This window comes from Engraulis encrasicolus, chromosome 21, assembly GCF_034702125.1.
Source record: "Engraulis encrasicolus isolate BLACKSEA-1 chromosome 21, IST_EnEncr_1.0, whole genome shotgun sequence".
In the NCBI taxonomy this organism is placed as follows: Eukaryota; Metazoa; Chordata; class Actinopteri; order Clupeiformes; family Engraulidae; genus Engraulis; species Engraulis encrasicolus.
The window spans coordinates 15,579,989-15,601,983 of NC_085877.1; the positions used below are offsets into that span (position 1 = coordinate 15,579,989).

Here is a 21,995-nt window from a genome sequence, read left to right on the forward strand (position 1 = left end):
CACACACACACACACACACACACACACACACACACACACACACACACACACACACACACACACACACACACACACACACACACACACACACACACACACACACACACACACACACTGCCAAGAAGAAACTAGTCTCCTGCACCCTACTGTGTGTGTTGGTGGAAGAGCTTGATGTTTGGTGAAGCGAGTTGGAGGTTCAGCTGAGTCTTTGACCTACATGCATTACTGAGCACTGCACCAGCGCAGCGCAGCACAGCTCAGCACAGCTCAGCACAGCACAGCACAGCACAGCACAGCACAGCACAGCACAGCACAGCTCAGCACAGCACAGCACAGCACAGCACAGCATAACATACTGTAGCACAACACAGCACAATAAAGCAAAGCACTGCACAGTACAGCACAATACAGCACAATAAAGCACAGCGCAGTGCAGCACAGCACAACACAGCATGGCACAGCACAGCACAGTATAACAGAACATAGCACAACACATCACAGCACAGCACAGCAGCACAGCATAGTAGCATATCATAGCACAGGACAGCATGGAATGGGATGGAAAAGCACATCATGGCAGATCATTTTGCAGTCAGTGTTAATTCAACACATGAAGAGTTAAATGTAATTGTGTCTGCGCTATCTACAAGTGTTGAAATAACACTGAAAAACAACGCAGTCCCCAACCAACACCAAGGTCTGGCAGTGACCCACTTCGGCCTCACTCACTCCTCTCTTTGCTTTAATTACCACTGTCTTTTCACGCTCCATTCATGCTGTGCTAACTAAACACTTTGAGAGTTCAGATTTCACCCAGTGTTGGTAATACTTTCTACATGTAAGAATTGAAATAGCGCGGAAAAAACGCAGTCCCCGACCAAAGTCACCCTCTCACAACTCACTCACTCACACTTCCCCACCGTCTTCGCACGCTCCATTCATGCAGTGTTAATTGAACAGTTACAGTCAACATTTAACATTCAAAGAGCTGTTTCTACTCTCTAAAAGACAGTACTCTCTACTCTCACAGAGTCCCCCAACCAGCACGATGCCCGGCAGCTAACCCACTCAGTCACACTTCCTTTTTGTATTATCTCACTATTGTCATTTCATGCTTCATCCATGCAGTGCTAATACAACACTTAAAGAGTTCAAATTCAACACTTTAAGTGCTGGCCCTACTCTATAAAGCCATTGCCCGGAAGCGACTGAGTCACTCACGCACTCACTCACTCATGCACTGTTCTCTTTGCGTTATCTCATCATCTCATCTTTCCACGCTCCATTCCCATTTTACGGGCATATAAAACAAGCATTAATTCATCACAGCTGCCTGCAGTCAGCTGGCTGGCAGACCGTCCAACCAGCAGCCAGCCTATGGAAGGTGTGCCCCTCTTTTGTGCAATGTGCCTTGTTTAAAAGTGCACTATGTAGGATGATGGCCAGTGTGGGTGCAGTAATGCTGCTCATTGGAACTGTGCTGCCTCTTGCCAAATTTGATCTTTTCACGAATATCTACTATAATAAATGAATATAAACTTACTAGTATGACCAAAGTATAGTAAGTTTTGTTGCTAGAAATGTCTATTGCTGGAAATTCAAAATGGAGAAGATCCCCCTTTTCATGTCCGAAAAGTAAAATTTTTCTAGTCATAACAAATATAATTTGATGGTGGTGGTACGTATTCATGAAAAAGGTAACATTTCTGAATGGGCAGCATCAATTCTGGAAATAAACTACTAAAAATATGAAACGGTGTACCTTTAACCCTTTCCTGCAAAGCCTCTCATGACTATGACCATGACCATGTCTTAATCTGTACATCAAGACTCAGCGATGTCATAGCATGTTTTTACAGTATGATGTAGTTAGCTCCTTAATGCACGCCGTACCTCCAGTGACACACTGTAATAGTCATTGAAAAGTTAACTACCATAGTACTACAATACTATGACATATCACAGGGCCTTTAGTAATGCACAACGACTTGGTCATTTCTGCTAACAGCAAATTGATAACGCAGTGACTTAACGAGTTAAGCCTTTTTTCAGAAAACAGTGAATGGGATTGTCGATAATAACATCTGCATGAGAGGGCTGCAAAATCTTCTTTGCCTTTGTTCAGTCCTGTCGATATGGCCCTCCCATCAAGATGAGCTACAGAACACAGTGCTCCTGGTTTAGGACTATAGGTTACTGGCAGCTCACTTCGACGACTCAGCCAATCTCGACAGAACTTCGACGGCACAACGGGTGTTTCACATAATCATACTAATCAGGCTCAAAGTCACACCATAACTGAGTTTCGGAAAAAAATGCCCGCAGCAACCCAAGGTCTACATTCACCCTCCTGTGTCCTGTGTGTGTTTCATAATGTGCTGTGTTGTACGGTCGGTTCCACATGGGCTATGCCCCGGGAACGGTTATGCCGCTAGCAAGCTGAAGAACTAAATACTTGGCGGAAATTCTCCTTTCAGTGTGGTGGTACAACCTGCCTGAATGCAGAATGGTGAAATTGGACATTTTCACTGCTTAGCTTAGGCTGCTGTGAAGGCCTACCTACAGAGTGCACAAGGGAGGTCTGTGTGTATATGGGGTTGCCAAAGCACCTTGAACCATGAAACCAGCTTGCTTGACTGTTTTCGTTACTGTGAAGAACTTGTGAATGTCCTATGTAATTTAAACTTACTGGCTGCAACACTGGGGCTACATTTAAAGGATAACTTTTTCCAATTTCAATATGCTGTTGTATTGCTCACGGTACCCTTGACTTGTCAGTACCCGGTGATGCTGCATTTTTCGGCTCAGCCCTTTCCGAGATCTGAGCTATTCTAATGGGGGCAGACTTTGTTTAAATAAAAAAAAACTTCTCAACAAAAGCATAACCCCAAATATTATTCCAATAGGTATTGCTGCTTGCTAGTTGTCTGCTGATGTTGCATAACCTTTTAGATGTTATTGGGAATAAATCAAGAGGTTTTTTTTAACATGTAAACAAACGACTGCCCCCATTACAATGACCAGGATCTTGGAAAAGGCTGAAAGAAAAAAAAATGTGAGCACTACAACTGCATGTCGAAATTGGCAGGAGTTATCCTTTAACTAGATGCACAGCAATTAGCCTCCACTATAATCAATGGAACTGGCTACACCACCAGGCACAGTAGCACAGTGAATATTCCAAAATAACATCCGGTTCTTTTCAATGCATTTTGGTTGCAACTTGACTTAACGTTAACACGTCCTGCAGCGTAGCCCGAGCGTTATTGACAGTGTGGGAGATGTTGCACGTTTATGGGTAGTGTAGTGTATACGACTGGCTGGGCTGAAGTTGAGATTCAGAGTTCAGAGTTCAGGCTACTCACTTGCAGGTTGTGACTGGGCAGGGGCTGCAACCACCTCTGTTAGAGAGAGAGAGAGAGAGAGAGAGAGAGAGAGAGAGAGAGAGAGAGAGAGAGAGAGAGAGAGAGAGAGAGAGAGAGAGAGAGAGAGAGAGAGAGAGAGAGAGAGAGAGAGAACAGACAAATCCACCACCTTATCACTCTCTGCATCAGGTACCTCATCGCAATAAGCTCCAATCCACTCACCCTCTTCAGCGTCGTAATCCCTTCTTACACTATTATGGCATCGCTGGTGTGTAAAGGAGGGGGGCTGTAAATCCCAAAACCAGATACCTTATCAGATGGACCAGGCATTATGAGATTACGGCACACTCTCACGCTGTTATCCTCTTGTCTCGTTTGGTTGGTGCATTATTCAAGTGGCATATCGCTCGTTTAAGCACCATGGCATTTCGGTTTAGCTTGTTGTGGCTCTCTGTGAGTGGCTTAGCCAGCGCTTTCCTGCTGACTCCTGTTCACATCATACAGAGCTCACTCAACTTTCCCATTTCATGAGTATACTATGCAACTTCCAAACGTAATTTCATTTTCCTTGTATGACCTGTGCACATGAAGAAAGTGACAATAAAAGCTGACTTGACTTGACTTGACTTGAGAGTAAATTAAAGTACTAACGTCAGTTCTGGCCAGGCCATGGTAGTCAAGACGCTTGTCGCCCTCCCCTTCATCTAATTAATTCCTAATTGATCCAGGTGCATTCCCTCAGCTGATAATCTTTCTTCCCTAGCGATTGGCCACACAGCTTCGGCACGCCTTTTAAATTCTATCCGATTCCTCTCAACTGTATGCTGCTCGGTTTTTGCTACCCACCAGCTCCCCGACTCCACCTTGTCGTGTATGATGTGACATGTTCTCTTGTCACGTCACTTGGCTCTGTTCATGGGGGGTTATCTCTCGTCCTGCTGGGATGAGAATTCCCTAAACTGCTGCTGCCCCCTGACTAAATGCTTTTCCATGCTGCTCATGGAAATAGGGGGGTTCCTCCGAACAGAGCTATACCGCCAAATGTAATTCATAATTTCAATAAAAGAAATTCATTTATATTCTTGTCTTGTGTTTCTTGACTGAAATGGTTCAGACAGAATGTGCATTTTCTTCCCTTTGAGAAAATAGATGGTAGCACTTTACTTGATGCCAGCATCATAAGTATGACATGACAGTGTCGCTACATAGTCATGGACATGTCATAAACAGTCAAAGTCAAAAATGGCTTTTAATGGCTGCTGTCATTGAGTGACATTTGGTTATGGTAAAGGCAACCCTAACAACCCTAACTAATATGTCCATGTAGGACTTGTCAAATTAATAAATACATTTTAATTTGGAGTGCCTTAGTCAGAGAATTCATTCTCATTTTTTGAACCCACAACCCTAACAATGTCAAGTTTTTATGACCAGAAAACATTTATGTCATTGACATAATGTTTATTACGTATCCATGACCATGACACTGTTGTGACACTACTATTACAGTCATTTGTTTTTAAACATGTAATATTCCACTAGCATTGCAATTACATCTGTAAGCACTTCTACTTCCACTTCATACAACTGTTCACTTCCATTGCCAGACTGCATTATCACCTGCCTAGAACCCTGCTTTGTCTAATTCCATTTCTACATAATGCCCGCAATTAGATTAAATGAACATTATTGCGGCTGTACATGTCCGTCGCAGTTAATCAAAGAGAGATAGAGAGAGATAGAGAGAGAGAGAGAGAGAGAGAGAGAGAGAGAGAGAGAGAGAGAGAAAAGGAAAATAAAACGTGCCATTCGCCATGTGCCGCTTTGATGCCTTAAACAGATAGCAGAGCGGACAGGGCGGCCGGTTACCTAACAGCCTGAGGCCTCTCATCTCATTTCATCTCGTTTTGTTTTGCTGTTTTGCTGTCTTGCTGTTTGTCGTTCTGTGATGATGAAGAGCAGGGTCAATTATACACCTGAAATGTGATGACAGCGCTAAACGAGTCACCTGTGCACTAGGTTGTGAGAAACATCTGTTTTTGTGTTTTGCGAGCCGATTACATATGACTTGAGTGGCAGATGAGGCCTGATCTCTATTTCTGTTTTTATTTATTTATCTATTTGTTTGTTTGTTTCTTTGTTGTTGTTTTTTTTGCTTTGTTGACAAGTTGGAGGACACAAAGATAGCCATGAAAGCATCTTCCCCCCCTTCATAATTCTTTCAGCAATCATGCGAGGGAGAGATATTGTTGTCATTTTGTCCTGTAAAGTCTCTGTGTGCATTATTTTCTTCCCTGAGACAAGAACAATGGCTGGCAATAGCTTTTTACATCTACAGTATGCATGAGTGTGAGTGTGAGAGCCTGTAAATATGCATGTCTTCAGTCTGCTACGATGGCTTGCTATGGATCTGGAAATGCAAAACATTGGTCCTTGAATGTATGTGCATGTATTTTGCATGCATAAGATAAACTGTGTGTGTGTGTGTGTGTGTGTGTGTGTGTGTGTGTGTGTGTGTGTGTGTGTGTGTGTGTGTGTGTGTGTGTGTGTGTGTGTGTGTGTGTGTGTGTGTGTGTGTGTGTGTGTGTGTGTGTGTGTGTGTGTGTGTGTGTGTGTGTGTGTGTGTGTGTGTGTGTGTGTGTGTGTGCTCCAATGGCTCGACTACGGATCTGAGGTGATTTGGATATGCATGTGTTTTACATGTATAACATAGTGCATAGTGTGTTGTGTGAGCTTGTGTGGATGCAGGAAAGGGTCTGCTGTATGCCTGTGCATTTTGCGTTCAAAGTCTACAGTATATGGCAAACCTGCAGCTTTTGAGGGGGGCTGGGAGGCGGCAGTAGGAGCAGCAGAGGCCTGGTTCTGGGGGGGTGGAGCGGTGGCCTGGGTGGCTGGAGCTTTTTGCTTGGAGATGGGCATGGGCGAGGGCAAGAACTGCTTGGGAAACCCTTTGAAGAACCAGGCGCCCGATCGCTTCCACACCTGCAGTGCAAACAACAACAGATGTTTACACATTAAGGTGGAAATGAAGGTTGTCACAGTTTACATTCCATTACATAACACTTGGCAGATGTGCGTATTCAAAACACCTTACAAACACTTCCACACCATGCAGAAACAGATGTTTTCACATGATGGTATGAACGTGTCACAGACAAGGAGAGATTACTGTAGAGGCCTGCTGGGCCCAAGCCCAGGGAGCCACGAGCCAAGGGGGGCCTGAAACTCTATATTTCCATTCTTAACAAGAACATCAACTCTCAACAGCATAGGGTTCCTAACGTCTGGACTAAAACCCTGAATCTTTTTATAAACTAACAACCATGGAGGGGGGCCTCTCTTGTTGTCTGGCCTGGGGGCTCATGGAATCATAATCCGTTCATGGTCACAGACTAAATTACCGCATAGTAGCCTACATTTAGCAGATGCTTTCATCGAACATGACTTACAAAAGAGGACAGATGCTCTAATCAGCATCAACAAATATGATGCCTACTTTATGCTTCATTTTCAACATAGAAATGAGTTTTTGGACAATGATTTGAATGGAAAATAGTAGCACACTATCCTCTTCTTAGAATATATAGGGTTGAAACATTGATTTTTTTTGGAGTGTCCCATAAGGGGTTAACAAACAAATGAACTCACCCTCTCTCTCTGTCTTTCTTTCGCAACAAAACGTCATGCTTTTTAAACAAAACTTTTCATTGCGTAGGTCTGCCCTATAGTGTTGTCTTTATGTCATTGATGTACTTTCCTGGAAGCTGCAAAGACTGAATTATTAACCAAGAAACAAGCGATTCACTCGATTTCTATTCTATTCTCTCAGTTCTGTATGGCTCTCCCCCTCCCCCTCCCTTTTATGCCTTCACGCTTCACTGCTCCCACATGACATTTCTGTACATTTACTGTGCAGCAGTCGGGCAGCGCAGACACACACACACACCCACACGAACACACGCACACACACACACACACTTTTGTAATAAGAATGGTGGAGACTTCATCCAACAGACATGTCAGATGTGGGCTTTAGACAATTTCGCTGTCTCACTTTTGCTGTCACACACACACACAGACACACACAGACAGACACACAAACACACACACACTAAAAAAGAACACATGACACACACACACACACACACACACACACACACACACACACACACACACACACACACACACACACACACACACACACACACACACACACACACACACACACACACACACACACACACACACACACACACACACACACAGAGAGAGTAATCCCCCATATACTTTTGGTCTGGCTGCTCCTCTCATTGTTCTCACCTTCGCTGCAGATCTTGCAGAGGCACACGATGCACAGATTGCTATTGCTCCCCCCCACCCCAACCCTCACACACATGATGCAGGCATGCTCACACACACACACACACACAAACGCACGTAACCACATACAGTATGCACGCATGCACACACGCACACACACAGCATTTTTGGTGGGTCTCACCTCTCTCTGTTCGCTGCAGATCTTGCATAGCCACACGGCACGCGGTTTGCTGTTGGCCTGAATGCCACACTTGGAGCACATGCTCTGGAACATCGACAAACGAAGGAAGAAATACAGAGAGAGAGAGAGTCAGATTAAAGGAGAAGTTTGGTGTGGTATAATCTATAGCCATGTTGAACAAGAACATCAAATATTGGTACAGCTGAATGCAACATCAGGCAATACAATCGGGCAACCTTGATACAAAAATGATGTCCCATCGTGAGGCTTCACATGTGATGGTTTCTACTTCAACATCGTGGACATCTTATCATCTGGATGAGCCTTCTAGAGGTATTGTGATGATGGTAAATGCTTTTTGCTATGTCTCTCCTGACCAGGCTGTCACTCACTGCCATTCATTTGAAGCTGCTTGCTTGCTTTTCCTCTCAGCGTATTCCACCCCTCACTTTGGGTGGGCGGACCAGACATGCCGACTGGATCTATTGTTGATCTGTAAATATTTGGTCCCACCCACTGACCACAGCTATCTGAATGGAGCAATTCCAGACTAATGTTTTCATGCCAGTCTGGGTTGCCAGGTTATGAATGTGGTATAAGGGAATGGAATTGTTCCTCTCTGTGCCTCAGTTATACTGGTATACTGGTGGTATATTACGGTGCATACACACTGCAAGCGCGAGATGTCCACTTAACGTGTCAGGAGGTACTATCCGGTTTCCGTCCGAAACGTTTAGAATATATGACAACAGATCATCCCTTGCACACTGGAGCGCGGTGTAAGCACGGTGCATGTCTGGGCCCGCGAGCAGGAGACCGGACATGTCCACGATGCCCCTTGAAAATAGAACTCGAGTCCAATGAGCGGTCTCCCATTGAAAATGAATGAAGCTGGCCATGGGTAGAACACGAATTCTGACTGTGCAGTGTGAAAGGGAGCACCTAAACAGCCTGTGAACCTCTCGGACTACCGGACACGTCAAGCAAGTGTGAATGTCTGGTGTGTATATGCACCGTTAAAGGACATCTCCTCCTTCTTGAGAAGTCAGTTGTTGACCTTGAAAAAACAAACCTCTGGATTGATTTACACTGAACCTCTCCCTTCATGCTTGAGCAACTCTCACCCACTCACTGCGTTCAGTGGTTGCCGTATGTAGGCCTATATCTCAACGCATTGATTTGACTATGATTTGCAACTGTATTGGTTACCAGATTGTTTTTCCTTTAAGGATATCTTCTATAAATCTGTAACAGGATGACCATGAAAGCTATTGGGGAACATCTCGGCTATAACACGACACTCAAGTCCTTTTGAAATGATTGATAGGGAAATGTCTGTTAGGTAAGAATTGCAGAACCTAAATGTGCGTATGCAGTCATCAATTGTAGGCCTATGTAACGTTAATTAAAAAGCGTGACCTCTGACTTTTACTGTATAGTCTGACTGAAAGAAACTACTCAAAACAAAACATCACATAAAATCACACAACCATTTATATAACACTACATGTATACTAACAGCACATAATTGTGGCTGTGAGAAAGTATTGCATGTTCATTTTTTACTTTTGCCTGGTATTTAGAAATATTTAACAAGCCTATGGCTATACAGATATATTTCAAACTCTTTGGCAACACAATGTTAAAGTCAATACAAAATTAATGTTTTTTTCTATACATACTTGACACACATTACCATACATGCATCCAAGTAAAAGCAACAATATTCATCTTATTTACCATTATGGACTCTTGTTTCAAAAGCTTCTGAATATTTCCAGAACAAAAGCGTAATGTTTTAATTTTAGCAGCTGTAAACGACGGCATCAGGTGGCTGACCTATTTAATGCTTGATTTCAGAAGTGAAAAGAAATGCTCATATTACTAGACTCCGTGAAAGGCCGATGGAGTGGAAAATATGATTACCTCAAGTTTGAACGCAATGATTACTTTCAATATGTCCGGTAGGCATTTTTATGAAGCTGACAAGGAAGACTGTATTTCAGGGTCACGCCGGCGGTGCTTTAGTGTTTCATTTAATTTCAGCTGGTAATGCAGTTGTTGTGGACATGCCATTTGTGGTTTCTCTTTTTCTTGACAACCAACACAAACAAAAAGAAAAGAAAATCCAATTCCACACAACACAAATGCTCTCTGTATTCCTCCAGGCTATCAATTTGCATTTACTGTGGCGTACACACTCCCATTTCACGGCCACATGTTGAATGACTTTTTCAGTCTTTCAAACATTTTTTCCCATCTTCACAATTTGTCATTACCACTATATCTCTTACATATGTCTATATATCTGTCTTTTATTGGACTGACTTGGTCCTTTTCTTTGTGTTGTGTGTCTTGTCATGTTACGTTATGTTACATTGTTGTCCCTTAAGGAACATCTTTTTCAATCCTGTGTGCTTTCACACTGTAATAGGAATGCATAAAAACTGATTCAATTTTGAATGTCCCAAGTGATCAGGTTGGCAGTAGGTTTGTGTACTATGGGTTGACGCAGTGGGCCACAAATGTAGGCCTACATGTATATGTACTGTGTTTGTCTTTTATTGTATTTAATGTTGTTTAATGTGTTTTTCTTTGTCCTTGTGTTTTCTCATGTTAGAGGACTCTTTGTCCCATAAGGATCACATTTTTCAATCTTGTGTGTTTCCACTCTTAAATGTAGGTACTACATGAACTGCATGAATTTAGAATGTTTGCTCTGCTGCCTGTGTAGTGTCGTGTGTTTTCGCACATGGACTTGTCTCCTTTTTACAATCCTCACACATGCATATTTTTGTCTTGTGTGTTTGTGTCTATTTTGTCCTTTGTGTTGTCCCATGAGGCCCGTTTCAGCCGTCACTATGTCATGTAATGAGTGCTTCATGGTGTGTGAAATACGTAAATCCATGAGATTTCATGTTCACATGTCTGTGCAGTGTAGTGTGTGGTGTGATTTCACGCCTGGTCATCACCTTTTTGCAGTCGTCACACACACTATGCAACTCACGCCAGGCACGCCCAGCTGCTGTCCGCACAACAGGTAGAGGAACACAAATGTAGCCCTACATGTACGGTCTCTGTCTTTCATCTTATATTGTATTCAACGTTGTCCTTTTTCTTTGACCTTGTGTTTTCTCATGTTAGAGGAGTCTTTGTCCTATCAGGATCTCAATTTTGTGTGTTTACACTTTCTAATAGGTAGGTACAAGCCTACATGAGCTCCATACATTTTGAATGCCTCTGCCCTGCTGTATGGGTAGATTTCATTTTCACATGTCTGTGAGGTGTGTCGTGTGTTTTCGCGCCTGGTCTCGTCACCTTTTTGCAGTCCTCACACACCACACAGCTCACGCCAGGCACGCCCAACTGCTGGCCGCACAGCAGGCATCGGGACACGCCGTCCCCACACGCTGTTTTCTTCACCTCGTCCAGCTTATTCACTAACCGCCTGCAGAGAGCAGAGGAGAGGAGAGGAGAGGAGAGGAGAGGAGAGGAGAGGAGAGGAGAGGAGAGGAGAGGAGAGGAGAGGAGAGTGGAGGAGAGGAGAGGAGAGGAGAGGAGAGTGGAGGAGAGGACAGGAGAGGAGGGAAGAGGAGAGGAGAAGAGAAGAGAAGAGAAGAGAAGAGAAGAGAAGAGAAGAGAAGAGAAGAGAAGAGAAGAGAAGAGAAGAGAAGAGAAGAGAAGAGAAGAGAAGAGAAGATGTGAAAGGAGGCGAAGAGGAGCAAAGCAGGAGAGTTGGAGAAAAAGGAGAAGAGGTGGATGAGAGGAGGACAGAGAGAGGGAAATGGGGATTGGAGAGGAGAGGGAAAGAGCAGGGAAGGGTGAAGAAGACCACAGTGTATGGCAAGGTGTATTGGTGCTTTATAGCATTTAAGTCCGATGGTTGCACAGAGAAGCACATTATTGTTCATGTGGTGTGGTGTGAGGTACACAGAGAGGGCAGCAAACATGGCAATAACTACCGTATGGTCCCTCATTCAGTGTGTGTGTGTGTGTGTGTGTGTGTGTGTGTGTGTGTGTGTGTGTGTGTGTGTGTGTGTGTGTGTGTGTGTGTGTGTGTGTGTGTGTGTGTGTGTGTGTGTGTGTGTGTAGCTGTTGACCTCTTCAGCTTTTACCTCTGCACACTCTTTTCTTTCATTTCCTGTTTCTTATCTTATTTTCTCCTCTTCATCATCCCCTATTTTCTTTCCTCGTCTTTCCTCTCCTTCTCCTCTCCTCTCCTCTCCTCTCCTCTCCTCTCCTCTCCTCTCCTCTCCTCTCCTGTTCTCCCTTCTCCTCTCCTCTCCTCTCCTCTTCTCTTCTCTTCTCTTCTCTTCTCTTCTCTTCTCTTCTCTTCTTTTCTCTCCATGCTTTTTCTCTCCTCTTCAGCATTCTTCTTTCCCTCATTTCTTATAATCATTATGCCTATGCTGCACTCTCCTCTCCTCTCCTCTCCTCTCCTCTCCTCTCCTCTCCTCTCCTCTCCTCTCCTCTCCTCTCCTCTCCTCTCCTCCCCTCTGCCCTCCTCTCCTCTCCTCTCCTCTCCTGTTATCTCATTTCCTCTCCTCTCCTCTCCTTCCCAGTGGTCTTCTCCCTTGTTCAGCTTATCGTCTTTCCCTCCTTTCTCTTTTCCTTTCCTCTCCTCTCATCTTCCCTCCACTCCTTATATCATCTTTCTTCCTCTTACCCCTATTGTTCTCTTCCCCTCTCCATCATGCCTTATTGCCTTTCCTGCTTTCCATCTTCGGGAAGATATCTTTCCCCCCATCGCAGTGACACACGCACGTACACAGGCACGCACACACACACACACACACACACACACACACACACACACACACACACACACACACACACACACACACACACACACACACACACACACACACACACACACACACACACACACACTCATCTGTTCTCTTAGCTTTTGTCTCTCCTTCTCTCCTCCTCCACAATTCTGCTCTCATCCCTTGTTCTCCTCCTCTCTTCTCATATCCAATTTTTGATCCCCTATCTTCCCTCCCTCCATCCTTCCTCCTCTGTTTCTTTTCCTCTACTCTCATTTCTTTGCTATGAAACACCAATCCGTTTTGTTTTCCGTTTTGTTGTTTTCCGGACTCCTGTGCTGCTCATTTAACCTCGCCTCTCATTTCTCCTCCACTCTTGTCCTCTGTTGTCATGCTCTCTCCTCAGATCTCCACTCTTTTTTGTCACATCTCCTCTCCGTTTCTCTGCTCTCCTTTACCTGTACCTCTCTTCCTGCCTCCTCTTTCCTTTTCTCTCCTCTTATCTCCTCTCGTCATCTCTTTTCTCCTTGTCTCTTTTCTACACGCCTCAGCCTTTATCTCTTCTGCCACCCCCCCCTCATGATTTTTCTTTTTTCATTCCTTCTCTTCTCCTCTCATTATTTTCCTCTCATCTTATCACCTTTTCTCTTCACCACTCATTTCCCCTCTCCCTTCCTCTGTACACATTTTCTCAAACTCTCTGGTCTCTATTTTCCTCTCTTCACATCTCTTCTCTCCACCCATCATTTCCCCTCTCCTCATCTCTCCTCTCTACCCTCTCTCCACTCCACTCCTCTCAACTGCTCTCCTCTCCTCTCCTCTGCTTTCCTCTCGTCTCGTCTCCTCTCCTCCACTCTCCGCTCCTCTCATCTCCCTGCTCCACCCAACTCCCCTCCTCTCTCCCCTCATCTCTGTTTGCAACCATTCTACACCTCCCTACCCTTCTATACCTCTCTTCTGTCCTCTTCATCCCTCTCTTCTCTTCTCTTCTCTTCTCTTCTCTTCTCTTCTCTTCTCTTCTCTTCTCTTCTCTTCTCTTCTCTTCTCTTCTCTTCTCTTCTCTTCTCACACACCACTCTTTATTCACTCATTACATCTCTGCTTTTGTCTCCAGCCCTCATTTATCCTCTTTTCACTTATATCTCTCCTCTCCTCTCCTCCTTCCCTCCTCTCTCCTCTCCTCTCCTCTCCTCTCCTTTCCTCTACTCTCCTCTCCCTCTGATCTCATCACCTCTCCAGTTCATCTCTCTCCTCTCAATCCATCTCGATCCTCTATGCTCTATCCTCTCTCCTCTTGTCTCTTCTCCTCTCCTCTCGTCTCCTCTCCCGATCCTCTGCTCTCCTCTCCTCTCCTCGTTTCTCTCCTCTCCTCTCCTCTGCTCTCCTCTCCTCACCTGATCCTCTCCTCTCCTCTCCTATCCTCTCCCTCTCCTCACCAATCCTCTCCTCTCTCCTCTCCTCTCCTCTCCTCTCCTATCCTATCCTCTCCCTCTCCTCTCTACTATCCTCTCCTCTTTTTTCTCCTCTCCATGTCCACTCTCCTCTCCTCGCCTACTCTTCTCTCCTCTCCTCACCCGATCCTCTCCTCTCTACTATCCTCTCCTCTCCACGTCTACTCTCCTCTCCTCGCCTACTCTTCTCTCCTCTCCTCTCATAACCTGATCCTCTCCTCTCCTTTCCTCTCCTCTCTTCTGCTCTCCTACTCTTCTCTTCTCTCCTCTCCTCTCCTCTCCTCTCCTATCCATGTCTCCTCTCCCCACCTCTCCTCTCCATGTCTCCTTCCCTCTCCTCTCCTCTCCTCTCCTCTGCTCTCCTCTCCTCTCCTCTCCTGTCCTCTCCTCCCCTCACTTTTCTCCTCTGCTCTCCTCTCCTCTCCTGTCCTCTCCTCTCCTCTCCTCTGCTCTGCTCTCCTCTCCTCTCCTCTCCTCTCCTCTACTCTCCTCACCCGATCCTCTCCTGCTCCATGGCCTCCATCTTCTCGGCGCGGGCGATGACGTTGTTGATGATCTCCTTCTCCTCGTCCGTCAGCTCCTGCCCCCCTGCACTGGGAGCCGCCGCGCTCCAGTTGCCCCTGACAACCGAGCACAGAGACAAGCAGAGAGAGAGGAGAGAGAGAGAGAGAAAGAGAGAGAGATGAGTAGAGAGAGAGAGACGAGAGGAGAGAGAGAGAGAGAGAGAGACCAGAGAGAGGGGGAGTCGGAGATGAGGAGAGAGAGAGAGAGAGAGAGAGACGAGATGAGAGGAGAAGATCGAGTGAGGAGGAGAGGAGAGAGAGAGAGGGAAGGAAAGAGAGAGAGCAGAGGAGATGAGAGGAGAGGAGAGGAGAGAGCCGAGAGAGACAGCAAGACAGAGAGAGAGTGACAGAGAGAGAGGGGAGTCGATAGGAGGAAAGAAAGGGATAGGAAAGAAGAGAGAAAGAGAGCGATCATCAGAAATACATTAGCACCTGTCATTACACACAAAAACATAGACTTATACACATGCACAAGGATATACAATACACAATAGAGCCACATATGTAATAGTACACACACACGACTGTACACAGACACACCATTGCACCTACAGTTCATACAAACACACACCTGCACATGCACTATTACAATCATACACACGAACGCACGCATGGACGCACACACGCACGCACGCACGCACGCACGCACGCACGTACGCACGCACGCACGCACGCACGTACGCACGCACGCACGCACGTACGCATGCACGCACGCACTCTCTCACGCACACACAAACAAATGTACACACATGAGAGACACACAAATGCTGAGACACACACTACCAACACACCAACACACACACAGGGAAGCTGACAGGGGGGATGGGTCAGTTGCCCTGGGCCCAGGGAGACAGGCGGTCCAAAACTGGGTCCTCATTGCACTGCATGTATTGGGTGGGGGGCCCTTTCAGATGACTTTGTCCTGAGGCTGACCAAAGCTGTCAACGGCCCTGCACACAAACTGTAGAATTCCATTTACATACATGTAGGCTCACAAACTCATTATGAGGCACATTTTGGTTGCGTATACAAACATGCTGACTGACAAAAATGCACAAAGAAGGAATGAGGAACGAGCTCGGTATCTATTTCGCCAACAGTGGCTTCCATCAGTACCCACTCGCATCCAGGGGCGCTGACAGCTTTGACTGGGCCCGGGACAAAATCATCTCAAAGGCCCCCCCTCTTAATGAATACAATATGGGGGGTCCTAATTGTTAACCCCTACTGCACCCCCCAATTACCTGGGCCCGGAAAAACTGAATCGTTTGCTATAGATTGCTCTAGTCCTGTCAGACAATAAAATGATACTTACTGTTCATTGTCACTGTGACAGCACATACAGGGAAGCAGAAGAAAGGGTGTGATGAAAGGATAGAAAAGCAAAGAAAGAAAAGAAGGAGAGAGAGAGAGAGAGAGAGAGAGAGAGAGAGAGAGAGAGAGAGAGAGAGAGAGAGAGAGAGAGAGAGGGGCAGAGAGAGAGAGAGAGAGAGAGAGAGAGAGAGAGAGAGAGAGAGAGAGAGAGAGAGAGAGAGAGAGAGAGAGAGAGAGAGAGAGAGAGAGAGAACAGAGTGGTTAATAATGAGACAACATAACATCAGTGTACACGCAGCAATATCTCGAGAGTGAGAAAGAGTGTGAAGAAAAGATAAGCAAAGAAAGAGAAATAAAAAAGAATGAAAAGTGGCAGCCATAGTTAACAATGCGGTGGGCAACTCCACAGCAATATAAAGGTAGAAAGCATAACATTTCAGAGGAGATCACAGAAATACAGAAATGGTCTGAAAATAAAGTAAATAATGCAGCCCACTGTTTTATTCTCTACTTTCACGACAAATTCAGCTGTTTCCATCCATCTATCCAAGAGTAAAGGATGAGAAGTACAGCACTCTTCAGATTTTTCTATGTTACTGTAATTCGCACACAAACGTTTCAGGAAGAGCCCCTCTTCATTCGCTTCCTTTAGTCATCTACTCTATGTTTTGTGGGATTCAGCACCCATTTAAAACATGTAATAATCATTAGGCGATAGAGTGAGTGCATCTCGTCTACTTGTCATATTCAGGAGTAGCAAAACTTTTATTGTTTTTCTTGGTTGTGGGTGGGGGTGCAGTTGGAATGCATCATCTGCAATGCCAGTCTGTCTGGTCCTATTGTCTGTCACACATCTGGTGGATCCCAATCCTGGGAAAATTTCAGAGGTGCCAAAAGTAAAAGTAGAAGTATGTTAATTCATAGTGTGCACTTGCCTGGTTACCATGAGACCTAATCACAAGTGAGATTAGTTCTGGTGGCCTGCCTGTTGTACATTCCCTAGGGGGCTGTGATTAGGTCTGCTGGTAATCAGGAAAGGTCAGAATACTTGGCCATTACGACACCCTGCCCCACTCTCTGATTGGACAGAGACAGGGACCATGATCTGGGACCCTCGGTGAGGGTAGCTTCATGCTGTCTGTCACATAGGAACGATTGTGCAAAGCAGCATTGGATTTCCCATGGTAAGTGTGCACTACACATCAGAACACAATACTACATAGTGGTTACTCCAGTTATTCCACTACTAATGTAGCTAGACAGGTGTAAGACAGGTAGTTGTCAACCGTGCTCTAGATCAGTGAAGCCACCTGTGTTGGTACTTTTTTCACTTCTACTTTTACTTTTGACACCTCTGGAAAATTTGAAATGGCACATGGGCAGTGAACCAGTGAACCAGCAGTTGCAGAATTTTATGGAGTGTCACAGAAAAGTACGAGTTGGCCCAGGCCAGGTGGTGCTACAGTATGCTGTGATGCGCAAGCTGGATTCCTTAGATCTACAATCCAGTGCTCTATTCCAAATGACCTGGTTCAATAACCTGGCTGCATTGGCCAGGTACAGGAACCAGGTCATTTGGAATATGTGGCACTGGATTGTAATGAATGATTCTAGATTGCCCGTCACTGGTTGTCTAAAGCCTGCATACACTTATGAGGACATCATCTCATTCATGTTCATATTTTTATTCTGGTATGTGCATAACAAAAACACTGTTGTGACAGTTGTATTATTTGAAAAACTCTGTTTAAAAATATCCGTTTTAGGGAGTTAGAACTCCCGAATGGACAAGTTAACAAAACAATCCATATACACTATGTGTAAACAGGGTCTGAGTGTGGAATTAACAATGCAAAAATTGTCCCTGCCGTGGCCTAATGGTAGGGCACTGGGTTACTACGCCAGCGCCTCGGGTTTGATTCCATCCTGGGCCTCGTTTCCGAAAGGGCCTTAAGCCTGGCTCAAACTACACGACTATCAATCATAATTTGTGTGGGTGCTTCGTGAACAAGAACAAGGCATCCACACGCAAAATAAATAGGGGGCTTCGGCGACCAGAGACAAGAGTGGTGATGTCGGAAGGCCACTACCGAAACATAAAAAAAAAAAAGAAAAACGGTCAGCGAGTCGTTGCGCCCTCTTTCATTTTCAAGTATCCTAAAAGGGAAGGCGACGCAGAAAAGACACGATAGTTGTAGGATAAGGGTAAACTATGACATAAAAAAGACAGCGATGGCGATTCGTGTAGATTTTTGTGTTTTAGTAACAGCAGACTGCCGTACAAAATGTTCCTCACAGTTGTTAAAGCCTTGAGTGCGCCGTAGGCCTACTTTTCGTGCCGCTCCCCAAATGCGCATCCCAATTTGGAACTCCTAGGCCTACTTGTCTCCTTAAATATTAAGCACGGTAGCCAACTGCATGCGTTTTGTCTGGTTTAACGGCGTAGGTCATGGTTTTGCATGATTTCATTGTGTGTGTGCATTTTATTTCATTTGCCAACAACAACTCCTGTCGATAGTTGCAAACTGCTACAAATGTAGTCCCACCCTTATAGAAAACAACTTTTGATACTGACACACGCCTTACATTTTGTAAATGGTTTAGAAGCATGACGGCGCAATTCACTCCGAGGACACTTCAGCACCACATATGTGGACAGCGATCCTTAAGAGCGACGCTACGAATGATCTTAGAGGCTGTGCACGCGCGTTCATGTACGAGTGTCTTTGGGAAACAGTCGTAGGAAATCTAAGAACATTCGTAGGATCACTGGTTAACGACACACGTAAGGCTAAGAACCATCGTTATCGGGAAACGAGGCCCTGGTCATTTGGCAATGCTCCCCCATCTTTCTCTCCTACTCACTTCCTGTCACCATCTCCAACTGAGATCAAATAAGGGCAAAAAAGCCCTAAAACTGTTTAAATATGAAAAAAAAAATAATGAAAAATTTCCTGGTAGCCCATTAATGCACGTCGTACCTCCAGTGGCACGCTGTAATGGTCATTGAAAAGTCAACTACCATAGTACTACAATACTTTGACATAAGACAGGGCCTAGTAATGCGCCATGACTTTGTCATTGCCATTCTAGTAAAATCAAATGTATAACGCTGTGTCTTAACGGGGTAATATAGTCTTGTTCTAGGTGGGTGTAGGTTACCCAAGCTCCGCACTCACAGTGACGCAACACCTTGGGCTCAGCTAAACTCGCTCAGGAAAATAGCGTGTTCATATGCATTTGGCTATGGTTCCCTCCACAGCGGGAAAATCCACCCACTTTGTCGGGAACTAATCAACTTTGAGCATTTCCAACCGTCCTGGGTAGAGGCGTGTTCAAGGCAGTGACGTTGTCCAAGCAGAGGCTTGGGACTAAGAAATGCTTGTTTTAAACTTTGGCTCAGCCTGCTCTGCCCTCGACAAGTAGCAACCCAAGGGAGGTGGGTCTTTCATACAGATGGATCAACCATGGCGTTTAAGAATGTTCCTTGTTATGCTCTTGGTCAGACCAAGTCTCAAAGAGATTTGAAAGTCATGATAATCAGGTAAGGTGTGGGTGGCAATCCAGCATTTGTCATGCCATGAGTTTGTCTGCTTCTAGTGTCTGCTCCTCATCCGGTGGCCAGGCTGGCGGGATGCTGCCGTACTGTATCACTCCACTCTCTTCTCTCATCTGTCCATTCACTTGGCATGGACGCCACACATAACCATACTACTACCTTACTTTAATTTCCCTGTGGGGATCAATGAAGTCACTCTAATATCCTCTTGTCTGCAACACAGCCGGTGGCCAGCCTATTGTATACAGTCTACCACTCCAGTCTGTCTGGCTATAATATAGTGCATCCCTTCTCTCTCATCTCTCATCCACTCAGTTGGCATGCACGGCCCACCATCGCATAACCATCACCGTGTCTGTCATGGTGATCAAATTCCGTTTTTACATCATTTAAGTACTTTTTACTTTTTCTTGAGTAGATTTTTAGATGGGTACTTTTACTTGTACTTGAGTAGGATTAAATTAAGCAAAATTAAAATACCTTTTCCTCTGTACTTTTTAGTGGTGTGGATCGGCACTGCCCTCACGATCCGATTCGATCACGATTCGGGAGGTAGTAGATCCGATTCGATTCGATTCTATTAGATCCAATCCGATTCGATTCAATTCTACAATGCATTGCAATGCATTACATTTCTACTGAACGCAAAGCAAATGTTCAGCCATGATGAGGAAATACAAGTAGTCAGATACTGAGCAACAATTTATTGGCTGTTTTCTGTATCAGTCTGTATCAGTCTTGCAATGTTTTGAAGTGTTTTCATTTAATTTAACATTCATTTGCTCCCGAAATATCCATGGAAGTAATTGAAACTTAAAAAAATTGCCGGATTGATTCTGGAACTTGCCGGATCTGGATCTGGATCGTCCATGCCCCGGATCGATTCGGATCGCCGAATCGATCATTGTTGACACCACTAGTACTTTTCCCATCTTCCCTCTTGGGGCAGCCACGGTGCAACGGTTACATTAGGGTGCTGGACTGCAGATTACAGGGTTGCCGATTCAATCCCCACCCTAACCAATCCCTTCCACCTCCATGGTTGAGGTGCCCTTAAGCAAGGCACCTAACCTCACATTGCTCCAGGGACTGTAACCAATACCCTGTAAAACCCGTTTTGGATAAAATCATCAGCTAGTGTAATGTAGTGTAATTTAGTGTAGTGTAATGTAATGCCCACTCACTTGGCATGGACGCCCCGCATCCCCATCACCGCGTCTGTCATGGTGGCTCCTGCTCCTGCTGCTGTTGCTCCGTCCAGTCCTCTGTGGAGAGAAATCACACACAATTAGAGCCATGAGTCACCATCATGAGCTGCACACACACACACACACACACACACACACACACACACACACACACACACACACACACACACACACACACACGCACACACACACACACAAACACACAAACGCACATAAACGCACACTCACACACACACACACGCACACACACACACACACACACACACACACACACACACACACACACACACACACACACACACACACACACACGCCCATGCTCACAAACAGCACTTGAGAGGCCGAGCGTAATGATTACATGTAACTCAGATCAATGCCCCCCTCTCTACTTCTAAAGAAGGAGAGGGAGTGAGGGCAGAAGATGGGAGGATTGAAAGGAGAAAGAGATTGTAGAAGTGTAATCAGAGAGGCAGAGAGAGAGAAAGAGTGAGGGAGAGAGAGAGAGAGAGAGAGAGAGAGGGGAGAGAGAGAGAGAGAGAGAGAGAGAGAGAGAGAGAGAGAGAGAGAGAGAGAGAGAGAGAGAGAGAGAGAGAGAGAGAGAGAGAGAGAGCGATGGAGAGAGAGAGAAAAAGAGAGATGGAGAGAGAGAGTTTGCTCACTTCCTTTAGCTTGCTAGCAGCAGATAGACACATAAGGCCACATCAGCACTAACTAGATGTCATGCTGAAGGGCCCCCTTGCACCAGGAGAGAGAGAGAGAGAGAGAGAGAGAGAGAGAGAGAGAGAGAGAGAGAGAGAGAGAGAGAGAGAGAGAGAGAGAGAGAGAGAGAGACATCAGGACAGAGGAGTGGGAGTGCTAACTAGATGTCATCCTGAAAGGAAGAATGATGAATGGATGGCAGACTCAGAGGGGCCCTCAGAGAGAGAGAGAGAGAGAGAGAGAGAGAGAGAGAGAGAGAGAGAGAGAGAGAGAGAGAGAGAGAGAGAGAGAGGGAGAGAAAGAGAGAGGGAAAGTAAAAAAAGAGATACGTGGGCACAATGAGAGGGAGAAAGAGTCCTGTTCCACTTCTCTCCTCGTCTCTACCAGACCAAATAACTACTGTAAAGGAGAAAAGGAGAGAAACTATTTGGGAGAAAGAGAGGGGGAAAGAGAGGGAGAGAGGGGAAGAGATGGGGAAAGAGAAATACTGCTAGGGAGAAAGTTACTGTAACTCCATGCCCCATTTTCGACCATTGACCGCCAATTTTATTTTGTATTTCTCACAG

General features: G+C 45.3%; 1 protein-coding gene across 1 annotated transcript in view; it reads right to left on the reverse strand.

Annotated features, from left to right (window-relative positions):
* Positions 1 to 20,747, reverse strand: part of LOC134438081 (rabphilin-3A-like) — a 51,273-nt gene extending 30,526 nt beyond the window's left edge. Inside the window, exons 1-5 of the mRNA XM_063187668.1 lie at positions 20,707 to 20,747; positions 14,581 to 14,679; positions 11,185 to 11,314; positions 7,867 to 7,950; positions 6,173 to 6,347 (exon numbers count right to left, since the gene is read on the reverse strand). Coding sequence (XP_063043738.1) covers positions 6,173 to 6,347; positions 7,867 to 7,950; positions 11,185 to 11,314; positions 14,581 to 14,679; positions 20,707 to 20,747 — 529 coding nt within the window. The remainder of the gene's footprint in view (positions 1 to 6,172; positions 6,348 to 7,866; positions 7,951 to 11,184; positions 11,315 to 14,580; positions 14,680 to 20,706) is intronic.
* Between the last annotated feature and the right edge of the window lie 1,248 nt (positions 20,748 to 21,995).